Source organism: Geotrypetes seraphini, chromosome 2 (assembly GCF_902459505.1).
Source record: "Geotrypetes seraphini chromosome 2, aGeoSer1.1, whole genome shotgun sequence".
Taxonomy (NCBI): Eukaryota; Metazoa; Chordata; class Amphibia; order Gymnophiona; family Dermophiidae; genus Geotrypetes; species Geotrypetes seraphini.
Genome location: NC_047085.1, coordinates 236,877,011 through 236,890,133, shown reverse-complemented (window position 1 = coordinate 236,890,133; position 13,123 = coordinate 236,877,011). Strand labels below are relative to the sequence as shown.

The window sequence follows — 13,123 nt, the reverse complement described above, 5'->3', positions numbered from 1 at the left end:
CCCTTCAGCAATGTCACTAACAAACATATCAAACAGGATTGGCCCCAGCACCGAACCCTGAGGGACTCCACTAGTCAACTTTCCTTCCTTCGATCGACTTCCATTAACCACCACCCTCTGGCGTCTGTCCGACAGCCAGTTTCTGACCCAGTTCACCACTTTGGGTCCTAACTTCAGCCCTTCAAGTTTGTTCAACAGCCTCCTATGAGGAACTGTATCAAAGGCTTTGCTGAAATCCAAGTAAATTACATCTACCATATGTCCTCGATCCAGCTCTCTGGTCACCCAATCAAAAAATTCAATCAGGTTCGTTTGGCACAATTTACCTTTTGTAAAGCCATGTTGCCTCGGATCCTGTAACCCATTAGATTAAAGGAAGTACACTATCCTTTCTTTCAGCAACACTTCCATTATTTTTCCAACAACTGAAGTGAGGCTCACCAGCCTGTAGTTTTCTGCTTCATCCCTGTGACCACTTTTATGAATAGGGACCACATCCGCTCTCCTCCAATCCCCAGGAATCACTCCCGTCTCCAGAGATTTGTTGAACAAGTCTTTAATAGGACTCGCCAGAACCTCTCTGAACTCCCTTAGTATCCTGGGATGGATCCCGTCTGGTCCCATCGCTTTGTCCACCTTCAGTTTTTCAAGTTGCTTATAAAAACCCTCTTCCGTGAACGGCGCAGAATCTACTCCATTTTCTCGTGTAACTTTGCCAGACAATCTCGGTCCTTCTCCAGGATTTTCTTCTGTGAACACAGAACAGAAGTATTTGTTTAGCACTATTGCTTTCTCCTCATCACTCTCCACATATTGGTTCCCAGCATCTTTTAGCCTAGCAATTCCATTTTTTATCTTCTTCCTTTCACTAATATATCTGAAAAAATTTTTATCTCCCTTTTTTACATTTTTAGCCATTTGTTCTTCCGCCTGTGCCTTCGCCAAACGAATCTCTCTCTTGGCTTCTTTCAATTTCACCCTGTAGTCCTTTCTGCTCTCCTCTTCTTGGGTTTTTTTATATTTCATGAACGCCAACTCTTTCGCCTTTATTTTCTCAGCCACTAGGTTGGAAAACCATATCGGCTTCCTTTTTCTCTTGTTTTTATTGATTTTCTTCACATAAAGGTTCGTAGCCATTTTTATCACTCCTTTCAGCTTAGACCACTGTCTTTTCACTTCTCTTATGTCCTCCCATCCTAACAACTCTTTCTTCAGGTACTTTCCCATTGCATTAAAGTCCGTACGTTTGAAATCTAGGACTTTACGTATCGTGCGGCCGCTCTTCACTTTAACCGTTATATCAAACCAAACCGTTTGATGATCGCCACTTCCCAGGTGAGCACCCACTCGAACATTAGAGATACTCTCTCCATTTGTGAGGACCAGATCCAATATCGCTTTTTCCCTTGTGGGTTCCGTCACCATTTGTCTGAGCAGAGCCTCTTGAAAAGCATCCACTAGCTTTTTGTTGTGGGGGGGTTGGAAGCAAAGAGATTTATTTCTCAGGGTTCCCCAATCTAAGAAAATCTGTCTTAAGATAAATATGTTGAGAGACCAGTCAAAAGGTTGAAGGAGTCTGCTGAGTTTGTCTGCTAAGAAATTCTGCTTCCATGATAAAATAAACCACTCTTGTAAGGATGTTGCGAGCAATCACCCAAGTCCAAATTTCTAATGTTTCCTTACATAGATGGCAAGACCCTGTGCCTCCTTATTTGTTCAAGTAGAACATGGTGGCTTGATTGTTGGTGCATATAAGGACTATGTGATTCTAGAAGCGATCTTGGAAGGTGCAAAGGGCAATGCGAATTGCTCAGAGCTCCAGCAGATTGATATGAAGAGTTTTGTTGTGAACAGTCCAGACTCGATTGGTATGGAAACAATCAAGAAGGGCTCCAGAACACAGCAAGGAAGGATCTGTGGTGAGTAGCTTCTGGTGTAAAGGAAACTGGAAGAAAAGGCCTCTGCAGAGGTTGGACAGAAGCATCCACCACTGGAAGGAACAATGAAGGTCTGGAGTGAGTTGTATTAGTGCAGATACAGATCCAGTGGCTAGTGTCCATTGGGTCAAGTCCATTGGGGAACTCTTATCTAAACATGCAAACAAAGTGACATGAACCATCAAAGCCATGTGACCCAGAAGTCATACCATCTGACATGCAGTTATGCATGGTAGGGAGATTTTCTAACACAGGTGTAGGAGATTGTCGACTTTCTGCTAGGGTAGAAAATCTAGACCTTGAGTAATGTCAAAGAGAACTCCTATGAACTCCAAAAGTCTGGGTCAGCTGGAGATACAACTTCTACGAGTTCCAATAGATGGATTAAGTTGATGACATCCTGAGCTTGTTATGATGAGTAGGCCTTGATCAACCAATTGTCCAGATAAGGAAATATGTGAAACTCCAATAAGAGAAGGGTTGCAGTTACTACCGTCAGGCATTTCACAAAGTCTATCAGGGCTGAAGGTAGACCAAAGGGTAGGACTTTGTACTAAAACTGCAGAGAGCCCACTGGGAAGCAGAGATATCTTCTGTGAACAGATAAGATTAATACTTGAGTGTAAAAACTTCTTTGAGATCTAGGCAGCAAAGTCAATTGTTTTTCTCCTATAGGGGCAGCAGGTTTCCCAAAGAGACCATGCAAAACTTCTCCTTCACGACGTATTTGTTAAGAGCAAGGAAGTACAGGATTGGGCAGAGACGTCTGGTCTTTTCAGTATCAGGAAATATTTGGGAGTAGAACCCCTCCCTGGCCAGTCTCCTGCTGAGAAATTTGTTATATTGTATTGAGCTGGAGAAGGGCTGAGAGCTCTTGGTGAAGGAGAATCTTCTGGAGGGTGTGCCAGATAGTGGCATGCCCACTGGTCCAATGCTTTCTATGAGAGTCCAGTATTGTTGTAAGTCTGCCCCCAATAGGGAGATCCAGAGGAAGATTTTGGCAACACTCTAGGAAGGAATCAAAAACTGCTTTGACTGAAATTGAAACCGTGACTTCTCTTATTGTCTAGATGGCCTCTAGATGTTCGACCTTGCAGATGAGAAATTCTGGTTGTTTCGATGTCAGGGATTATAATTGGAGGTATGTTGAGAAGTACTGGTATACCTGCAGGATTGACAGGATTGAGGTCTTTGAGCTTTTGACAAAATTGTCATGCAGTCAATGTGGGCTCCTTTTACTAAGGTGTGCTAGCGTTTTTAGCGTGCGCTATGTGCCAAGAGCTAATGCCAGCTCAATGCTGGCGTCAGCGTCTAGCACATGCAGCAATGCAGTGCGCATTTAAACCGCTAGCGCAGCTTAGTAAAAGGAGCCCTGTGTTTCTTTATCTTACCTGCAACTTCTTCGATGCATTCCCCAAAAAGGTCATCACCCTTACAGAGGACATTGGAAAGATGTTCCTGAACTAACATCTTGAGATCAGATACCTGTGGCCAAGCCATTCTTTGCATTGAAATAGCTACTGCTGATTCACGTGAGGATTTATTGAATGTGTCTAAATGGTTCTAGCCATATACTCTCTGGTTGCAAGCAATTTCTTAATGAGATGCTGAAATGGCTTTAGTTGATCTAAAGATGTCATTCAAAGTACATAAGACATAATACTGGACAGACCGAAAGTCCATCAAGCCCTGTTTTCAAACAATGGCTAACCCATATCCCAAGTACCTAGCTAGATCCCAAGTAGTACAACAGGTTTTATGCTACTTATCCTAGGACTAAGCAAAGGATTTTCCCAAGCCATCTCAATTATGGCCTAGAGACTTCTCTTTTAGGAAATTAGCCAAACCTTTCTAAACCACACTAAGCTAACTGATTTCACCACATTCTCTGGCAACAAATTCCAGAGTTCAATTACATGTTGTGTAAAGAAATATTTTTTCCAGTTTATTTTAAATCTACTACTTAGTAGCTTCATCACATGCTCCCTAGTCGTAGTATTTTTGGAAAGAGTGAACAAGTGAGTCTGGTAGTTGTTTTATTAAAGACTATATAGAACTGATAGTCCAATATTGTTAGTTAACATGGATACCTGGAATATGTGTTTGCAAATTTATTCAGGGTACTGACCTCTCTGCTCAGTGGAGTAGAAGCATAAGAACAGGAACTATGGGCACGTTTGAGAGCAGATTCAACTACTAAAAACTGATGTTGGAGCTGAGGTTTGTCAAAGCCAGGACAAGTCTGTATTCTGTATGAGTCTAGCTCGCATGGACCCACTGGAACCATCAAAGGAGTTCCCCAATTTTTAAATAAATGTATCTTTCACAACTGTATGGAGTGGAATTTTTATATGTTAACTAGGTCACGCTTCATAAATCAAGGTGTTCCATTAACTCTGCACGAGACTCCTCTTCACCCCAAAAATAAGAGGAAGGGAATGGAAGGGATTGGGACTTGTATATCACCTTTTTGTAGTTTTACAACCACATTCAAAGTGGTTTACATACAGGTACTTCAAAGCATTTTCCTTGTCTGTCCCAGTGGGCTCACAATCTATCTAATGTACCTGGGGCAGCGGAGGATTAAGTAACTTGACAGGGTCACAGGGAGCAGCACAGGATTTGAACCCACAACCTCAGGATGCTGATGCAGTAGTTCTAACCCCTAAGTCCGCCATGTACAAAGCTTGTAAAAGATAAGCTTTCAGATGGAAATCTGCAACATGGATGTGGGGAAGGATAAGATGGAATTCCATATATTTCATTTGCAGAATAGTCAGGAAGGTCATCACTGAAATACAGAGACAGATTCATCAAAGTAATATCTTCTAGAGGTCTCTGAAGTAGTTTATCGAGGTGAGCACTGAGAATGTGTCAAAGTGAAACAGGTGAACCATTCACTCAAGGACAATGCATGCATCAAAAATCTTCTAGATGACAATGATTGACGTAGAGTGGGGGTCCTGGAATGACACGCCAACACATCCTCTGGCTGGGTTGAGGTTGGTATGGAAGCCACAGGGCCCTGGGTTAGGCTGCGACTACAATAGCCCTGCAAGCTCTTGCTGGAGTTGCGCTCTAAGTTGATCTTGTATCAAAGAAGGAGGAACCAAGGGAATCGAAGATATTGAAGTAGTCTGTAATAGTAGTGGGTGTTGAGGCACATGCAACCTCGATGTTAAGGCACACCTCTGTGGAGATATCAATTGGAGACACAGTGAGTGGTAATCCATACGTTCAACACTTGGGCTGCACTGAGGATGAGAAAGCTTGGGAGGACAGACAGGAGACACATGTCTATGATTCTTAGTTTTCTTACATGAGTCCCCAACACGTTGCACCAATGATGAAGTAGAATCCCTAGCAACATGACAGCAGATAAAGGCTAAATGGCCCATTCAGTCTGCCCACCATCAGTATCCACTATCTCCTCCTCTCCTTAAGAGATCCCACATGCCAGTCCCACACTTTCTTGAATTCAGAAACGGTCTTTATCCCCACCACCTCTACCAGGAGACTATTCTATGCATCTACCACCCTTGCTGTAAAAAAGTATTTCCTTGGATTACTCCTGAGCCTATCAGTTCTTAACTTCATCTTATGCCCTCTCATTCTGGAGTTTTCCTTCATTTGAAAAAGTCTCACCTCCTGTACATTAATACCACAAAGATAATTAAACCGTGTCTTATCATATCCCCTCTCTCCCACCTTTCTTCCAGAGTATACATAGAAGTCTCTAAGTCTGTCCCCATACGCTTTATAACAAAGACCACCAACTATTTTAGTAGCCCTCCTTCTGGGCCGACTCCATCCATCTTTTTGAAGATGTGGCCTCCAGAATTCTACTATGTTGACTTTGATCAATGCGACACTGATGAAGCTGGTACAGGGATCGATGCTAGTATTCATGTCAATTGGGAGTCGAGCTTGGAACCCCAGATGTGCTCGATGTTGCTGACATGGTACCAAAAAACTTTTCAAATTGAAGTTTACAGGCCTTCAGCAACTTCTTCTGAATACGAGAGCAGAGGGCACTTAAGCAATGTCCCCAATGCTCAGGACTGAGGCACTGAACATACCAGTTGTTTGGGTCAGTGGCTGAGATAGTCATATTGTATTGAGAGCAACTCGTGAAGCCACTAGGCATCTTGGACATGAAGGGGAAAACCGCCAACACAAAGTTGAAGGACTCAATGGCCCAGGGAGCTCAGGTGGAATGGTACTCAAAAAAGACTCAATGCTTCTGGTAGGTAAAAAAATGAAAAGTTGAAAACTTTGAAAAAAAATTCCATTAGAGGAAAAGAATACTGAAGAAAGCAAAACATGATAGAAATAAGTGGGGGTAAAAAACAGAGAAGGCACCAAAAAAAGAGACAAAAATTTGACACACTAAGAACTCTGAAAAAGCAGCTTCTCAGCTCCGTAGAAAACTGAGAACTGCACACCTCACAAGACGATGTCCAGCAAGAAGCAACCAGCATGCAAGGGGTTGGGGGGGGGGAGATAGTGCTTAAATTTAAAGTGACAGTACACTTGGTTATCTGTCCATTCCAGGTTCCATGGATGATGTCGCCCACAGGTGAGAATATACCTGCTTGTCCTCATAGAATATTTCAAGCAAAAAAAATAGCTACATAAGTCACTCAACCTCACAGAGCATTCAAGTTAAAACATCTTCCACTTTTCTCTGTGCAGCTCAGCTGTAATGCTAAAGGAGTTTTTTTAGTCTGACTTAAACCAACCTTTTCCTGGATGTTTTTCCTCTTCTTTTTGCTCTTCCTTTGGTACTTCCTCTTTCTTTGCCATGTCCTCAAATACTTTATTCTCTAAATAAAGAAATACAAAAATATTCTACTTCTTGAATTAACAGTATTCAGGTATTTCAAATATCTGGTTCCTTATTTATGAATAATAACCATGGAACTGGACTAGAAATTTAAAGACCTACTGAGCAACTAGGAAAACTAGCTAATTTTAGTCTAAATAAGCATTCACCTGACCCTAACCAGCTTGATTTTCAGCTGAATATTAATGTAAATCTAGCCAGTCAAAATCTGACTGGCTCAATTTCAATTATTGTCAACCCCAGTTAATGTAAGCCAGTTCCTATTTTGTATTTTTAAAAAAACCCAACACAAAACAAAAAACACACCTCTTCCCTCCTCCAGGACTTGGTATTTTTCCTATTCAGTAAAATTGATAAAAATGAACCCATGAATCGGGAGGCCCCTTTCCTTCATCTACTCTTTAAAATAACAATGCATCCAAGCAGTAATGACTCCTCCTGCTGTCTCTGCTCTATAATATACATTATAAAATGCCTGTCATTTTCCCTCTTACTCTCAAGCTGTTCATGTCAAAATAGGGCCTGCATCAAGGGAGTTCACCAACCTTCCCCCCCAAAATTTTTGGGGGCAGATAGGGGATTTTGGTGGTTGTAGGAAGAAATTCCGCAAGAATTTTCAGGATCTCCTTAACAGCTTTCTTGAGCATACCAGAAGGTGACACAAGACCTCAAGTCATCAACTATGGCTTTTAAGTATTTCTAGCTTATGATGTACTGCAATTTTATCCTTAACCAATTCTGTGTTACAGATATATATAGCTCAAGCACCTAGTATATCAGCTGGGATCAGGGACTGATATTCAGCATTGTTTAACCATATAGATTTCAGTGGCACTTTAACCAGAAAGTACTATTTCATAACTGTTCTGATCTCTGTGCTGGTATCCAGATAGGAGATATTTACCAGTAGGTCTAACTCAGCCAGCAACATCCAGTGTTTTAAAAAAAAATGCTGACAATTGCTTCTGAAGAGTAGGTTACCCTACAATACAAAATGAGGCTTCTTGTCATGGTGATTCTTCAACTTGGGAAGATCCTGCTTAGTCCAGGGTCTTATAGACTAAATGTGGATCAAAAATCATGGCAAAAATACCAGAAGTGGAAAAGTCTCTTCAGGATTCCTCCTTATCCTCAATTTTGTTTAATGTTTCCTTAAGCTCATTAGGAGAAATATTCTACCTTATGCTATTTTCTTACATCATCTACCCTGATGATACAGATTATCTTTCCAATTACTAGCTCACTGAATGATACTTATGATCAGTTAGTAATGTGTTTGGATAGGGTATCAGCATGGATAGAGAGTCATATGATAAAGTTGAATATGGCTAAAACAGTAATACTTTGGATAGGCAATAAATATTCTATACTTAAGGGCCATATATTGAACTACCATTTAACATCCAAACTTCATATCGAAGATTTATCTTAGAATCTTCCTCATCAATGAAGCCTCAGGTCTCAACGGTAATAAAGTACACTTTCTGTAAGTTGCAACTACTTGGATTTGTGATTTTTTGTTTGATAACCTCCAAACTATAACTCAAGCTCTGATTTTACCTTGTACTGATTCTTGAAACAACTTTTACTTTGGATTTCTTAATCAATTAATAGATAATTGCTGTTTTATCATCTTAGTTTTGTATGGATTCTTAACTTTTTATGTATGCAACTCCTTGTAAACCGTTTTGGATAAAAACAGTATAGAAATTTTAAAATAAAAACTAAAAATAAATACATTTTTTGAAAAATAGTTGATACAGTGATACTATTATTAAAATCTCAACACTGGTTAACAATTTCAGCAAGAGCTGAATTTAAATTAGTTTTATTTTAAGATTCAAAATGGCCTTAGTCCTCATTTGCAAACTTTTATTTTGACATTTCAAAGATGATTCAGGTTATTCACTATCTTCCCACTGTTTTCAGATGCAATTGCTTTCTGCTTCAAGTACTGTATTAAGAAAAAAATGAACAAGTTCGCAGTTGCTTTAATAAGTATCATAAGAATCTAGAATTCATTACCAAATGAATTAAATTCAAAAGTTGATTGAGAGATTTAGGAAGCAATTGAATACATGGCTCTGCAAAATGTTGTACTCATTATCCAATGATGTGAAATCTCTACTCTTTTGTGAGCCACCCTTGATCAAGACAATATATAAATAATTGGTTATTTTACTGATTTTATGAGTTTTATAAAAGTATTTAATATTGTGATCCATATTTTTAAATACAAAATTTTTCAAACTAAAGCCAATGGTCCATCTAGCCCATCTGTTCTAACAATTCAAAATCCTCCAAAAAGCACAGTTACTTACCGTTAACAGGTGTTATCCAGGGACAGCAGGCAGCTATTCTCACATGTGGGTGACATCATCCGATGGAGCCCCGATGCGGACGCCTCACAAGCAGACTTGCTTGAAGAAACTAGAATTTTTGAGTCGCCCGCACCGCGCATGCGCGAGTGCCTTCCCGTCCAGTGCACCAGGCGCGTCTCCTCAGTTCAGATAGCTAGCAGAGAAGCCAACCAGGGGAGGTGGGTGGGTTGCGAGAATAGCTGCCTGCTGTCCCTGGATAACACCTGTTACGGTAAGTAACTGTGCTTTATCCCAGGACAATCAGGCAGGCTATTCTCACATGTGGGTGACCTCCAAGCTAACCAGAATGGGATGGTGGGAGTGTTGGCAATTTAGGAGAATAAATTTTGCAATACTGTTTGGCCAAACTGTCCATCCCGTCTGGAGAAAGTATCCAGACAATAATGAGAAGTGAAGGTATGAACTGAGGACCAAGTAGCAGCCTTGCAAATTACCTCAATAGGTGTAGATCTGAGGAAAGCTACAGAAGCTGTCATTGCCCTGACTTTATGGGCTGTGACTTTACTGTGAAGAGGTAATCCAGCCTGGGCATAGCAGAATGAGATACAAGCCACCATCCATCCAGTTGGAGATGGTACGCTTAGAGATAGGATGTCCCAACTTGTTTGGGCTGAAGGAGACAAAAAGTTGAGGAGCAGATCTGTGTGGATTGGTGCGTTGTAAGTAGAAGGCCAAAGCACGTTTACAATCCAGAGTATGAAGAGCAGATTCTCCAGGGTGAGAATGAGGCTTTGGAAAAAACACTGGAAGAACAATGGATTGGTTGAGATGAAATTCTGAGACCACTTTAGGCAGGAATTTTGGATGAGTACGTAGAACCACCTTATCATGATGGAACAAAGTGAAAGGTGGGTCAGTAACTAAAGCTTGCAGTTCGCTGACACGTCGAGCAGAAGTGAGAGCAATGAGAAACACCACTTTCCAAGTGAGATACTTCAGATGAGCCTTATCAATTGGTTCAAATGAAGGCTTCATGAGTTGAGAAAGGACAACATTGAGGTCCCAAACCACATGAGGCGGTTTGAGAGGAGATTTAACATTGAAAAGTCCTTTCATGAATCTGGAAACCACCAGATGAGCAGAAAGGGGTTTCCCTTCAATAGGCTGATGAAAAGCCGCAATTGCACTGAGATGGACTCGGGTAGATGTAGACTTGAGGCCAGAATTGGATAAGTGCAAAAGATAGTCCAAAACAGAAGATAAAGAGGAATTTTGAGGCTCCTTTTGATGAGAAACACACCATGTAGAAAATCTAGTCCATTTTGGTGATAGCATTGTCTGGTGGTAAGCTTTCTTGAAGCTTCCAAAACGTCTCGTACAGATTGAGAAAACTGAAGAGAAGTTATGTTGAGAGGAACCAGGCTGTCAGGTGTAGAGACTGCAGGTTGGGATGAAGCAGAGATCCCTGACTCTGTGCAAGCAGAGAAGGAAAAACTGGTAGAAGGTAGAGCTCCCTGTTGCTGAGTTGAAGTAGAAGGGAATACCAAGGTTGTCCCGGCCACCGAGGAGCAATCAGAATCATGGTGGCATGATCGTTCTTTAACTTGACCAGAGTCTTGAGAATGAGAGGGAATGGAGGAAATGCGTAGAGGAAAAGATTCGTCCATTCCAGAAAAAAAGCATCTGCCTCGAGGCGGTGAGGAGAGTATATCCTGGAGCAGAACTGAGGCAGCTTGGAATTGTGGGGAGCTGCAAAGAGGTCTATCTGTGGCGTTTCCCACTGTGAAAAAATGTGATGAAGAAGCAAGGAATGGAGCGTCCACTTGTGAGGTTGCAGGAGACGACTCAAGTTGTCCGCCAAGCAATTCTTCGCCCTTTGAATGTAGACAGCTTTGAGGAAGGTGTTGTGGTGGATTTCCCAGCCCCAAACCTCCAGAGCTTCCTGACAAAGGGAGGCAGACCCGGTCCCTCCATGTTTGTTGATTTGGCGACTTGATTGTCCATGCGAATGAGGACTACTGTGTCGTGAAGGAGATGTTGAAAAGCGTGGAGAGCTTTGAGGATCGCTCTGAGTTCCAACTGATTGATATGACACTGACGATCAGTACTGGTCCAGAGGCCTTGAGTACGGAGACCATCGATATGAGTGCCCCAAGCGAAGGTTGAAGAGTCTGTCATGAAGACCTTCTGATGAGGGGGCGTTTGAAAAAGCAAGCCTCTGGAAAGATTGGAAGAGAGCATCCACCAACGGAGAGACTTCTTCAAGGAAGGAGTGACTGAGATGTGTTGAGAAAGACGGTTGCAAACTTGCGTCCATTGAGATGCCAGGGTCCACTGAGGAATTCTGAGGTGAAGTCTGGCAAAATGAGTCATGTGTACTGTGGAGGCCATGTGACCCAGAAGAACCATCATGTGTCTCACCGAGATGGAAGAGCAAGAAGACACTGTGTGACAAAGGTGTAGAGGAGCCTCTAAACGTTGTTGAGGAAGGAATGCTCTGAGCTGGACAGTGTCCAAAACAGCTCCAATGAATTGCAGAGTCTGTGAGGGTTGAAGGTGAGATTTGGGAAAGTTGATCTCGAATCCCAAATTTTGTAGGAACCAGATAGTCCGTTGGGTCGCTACAATAACCCCTTGAGACGTGGAATCTTTGATGAGCCAGTCGTCTAGGTAGGGAAATACCTGAAGACCATGATTCCGTAGAGCTGCTGCTACCACTACCAGGCACTTGGTGAACACTCTGGGAGACAAGGCCAGGCCGAAGGGTAGAACTCTGTATTGGTAATGCAGATTCCCCACCCGATATCTGAGGTATTGACGGGAGGCCGGATGGATGGGAATATGAGTATAGGCCTCCTTGAGATCCAGAGAGCATAACCAATCATTCTGCTCGAGAAGGGGATAAAGAGATGCCAGGGACAACATTCAAAACTTTTCTTTGACTAAAAATTTGTTGAGCCCTGAGATCCAAAATGGGTCGCAGATCGCCTGTGTTCTTCGGAACAAGGAAGTAATGGGAGTAAAATCCCTTGTTCTGCTGGTCCAGGGAACAGGCTCGATGGCATGGAGCCAAAGCAGAGCTTGAGCTTCCTGAGAAGAAGGGCGGTCTGGGATGGATTGGAAGGATACTCTCTTGAAGGAAGCTCTGGTGGACTCTGAGTGAAATGAAGAGAGTATCCTTCCCTGATGATGGTAAGTACCCAGAGGTCGGATGTAATAATCGTCCATCGGTGGTAAAAATGATGGAGACGACCTCCGACAGGGGGAAAAGGAGACAGAGACAGAATGATGGAGGTTATGCTCTGTTGCAAACAGTCAAAAAGGCTGAGAAGCCTTAGGTGCAGCAGAAGGTTGGGATTGTTGTTGCTTCTGAGGATGCTGCTTCTTCACAGGAGGACGAGTGTACGGAGCCGGCTTCGGAGGAAAATGCCTCTGATAGATGACAGGAGGGCGTGTAGGCTTGGGTGGAGTCGGCTTTGGCTTGGGTGTGACGATGGAAGCAAATGATTTTGCATGGTCATGTAACTTCTTGGTGGCCGCCTCGATGGATTCGTCAAAGAGGTCGTTGCCTTGACCAGGAAGATTAGCCAGGCGGTTCTGAAGATTAGTGTCCATGTCAATAGTTCGAAGCCAGGCAAGACGACGCATAGCCACTGAGCAAGCGGCCGCCTGGGCAGACAGCTCAAAAGCGTCATAAGAAGATTGAAGCAGATAGACGCGCAATTGAGAGAAACTAGAAATTAGTTCTTGAAACTCAAAATGCATTTGATTGTCCATAAAAGGCAAAAATTTCAGGAGAAGGGAAAGAAGATATTCAAAGTAAGTAATGAAATGAAAATTATAGTTGAGGACATCATAGCATTCTGATAGATGCAACGTCCAAATTTTCCATAGTTTTCCCCTCTCTCCCAGGAGGAACTGTGGCGTAGACCTTTGAAGGATGAGATCTCTTCAAGGATGACTCAACAAGCAGGGATTGATAAGAAAGCTGCGAGTTGTCAAAGCCTTTGTGATGCACA

General features: G+C 42.4%; 1 protein-coding gene across 8 annotated transcripts in view; it reads right to left on the bottom strand.

The window, feature by feature from the left end:
* ATF7IP (activating transcription factor 7 interacting protein) overlaps window positions 1-13,123 on the bottom strand; it is a 353,654-nt gene that overhangs the window by 166,733 nt on the left and 173,798 nt on the right. For 7 of the 8 annotated variants that reach the window (XM_033935226.1, XM_033935228.1, XM_033935229.1 and 4 more), the window contains one exon: window positions 6,680-6,763. The exons of the other annotated variant lie outside the window; for it this stretch is intronic. In XM_033935226.1, coding sequence (XP_033791117.1) covers window positions 6,680-6,763 — 84 coding nt within the window. The remainder of the gene's footprint in view (window positions 1-6,679; window positions 6,764-13,123) is intronic. 8 annotated transcript variants of the gene reach the window in all.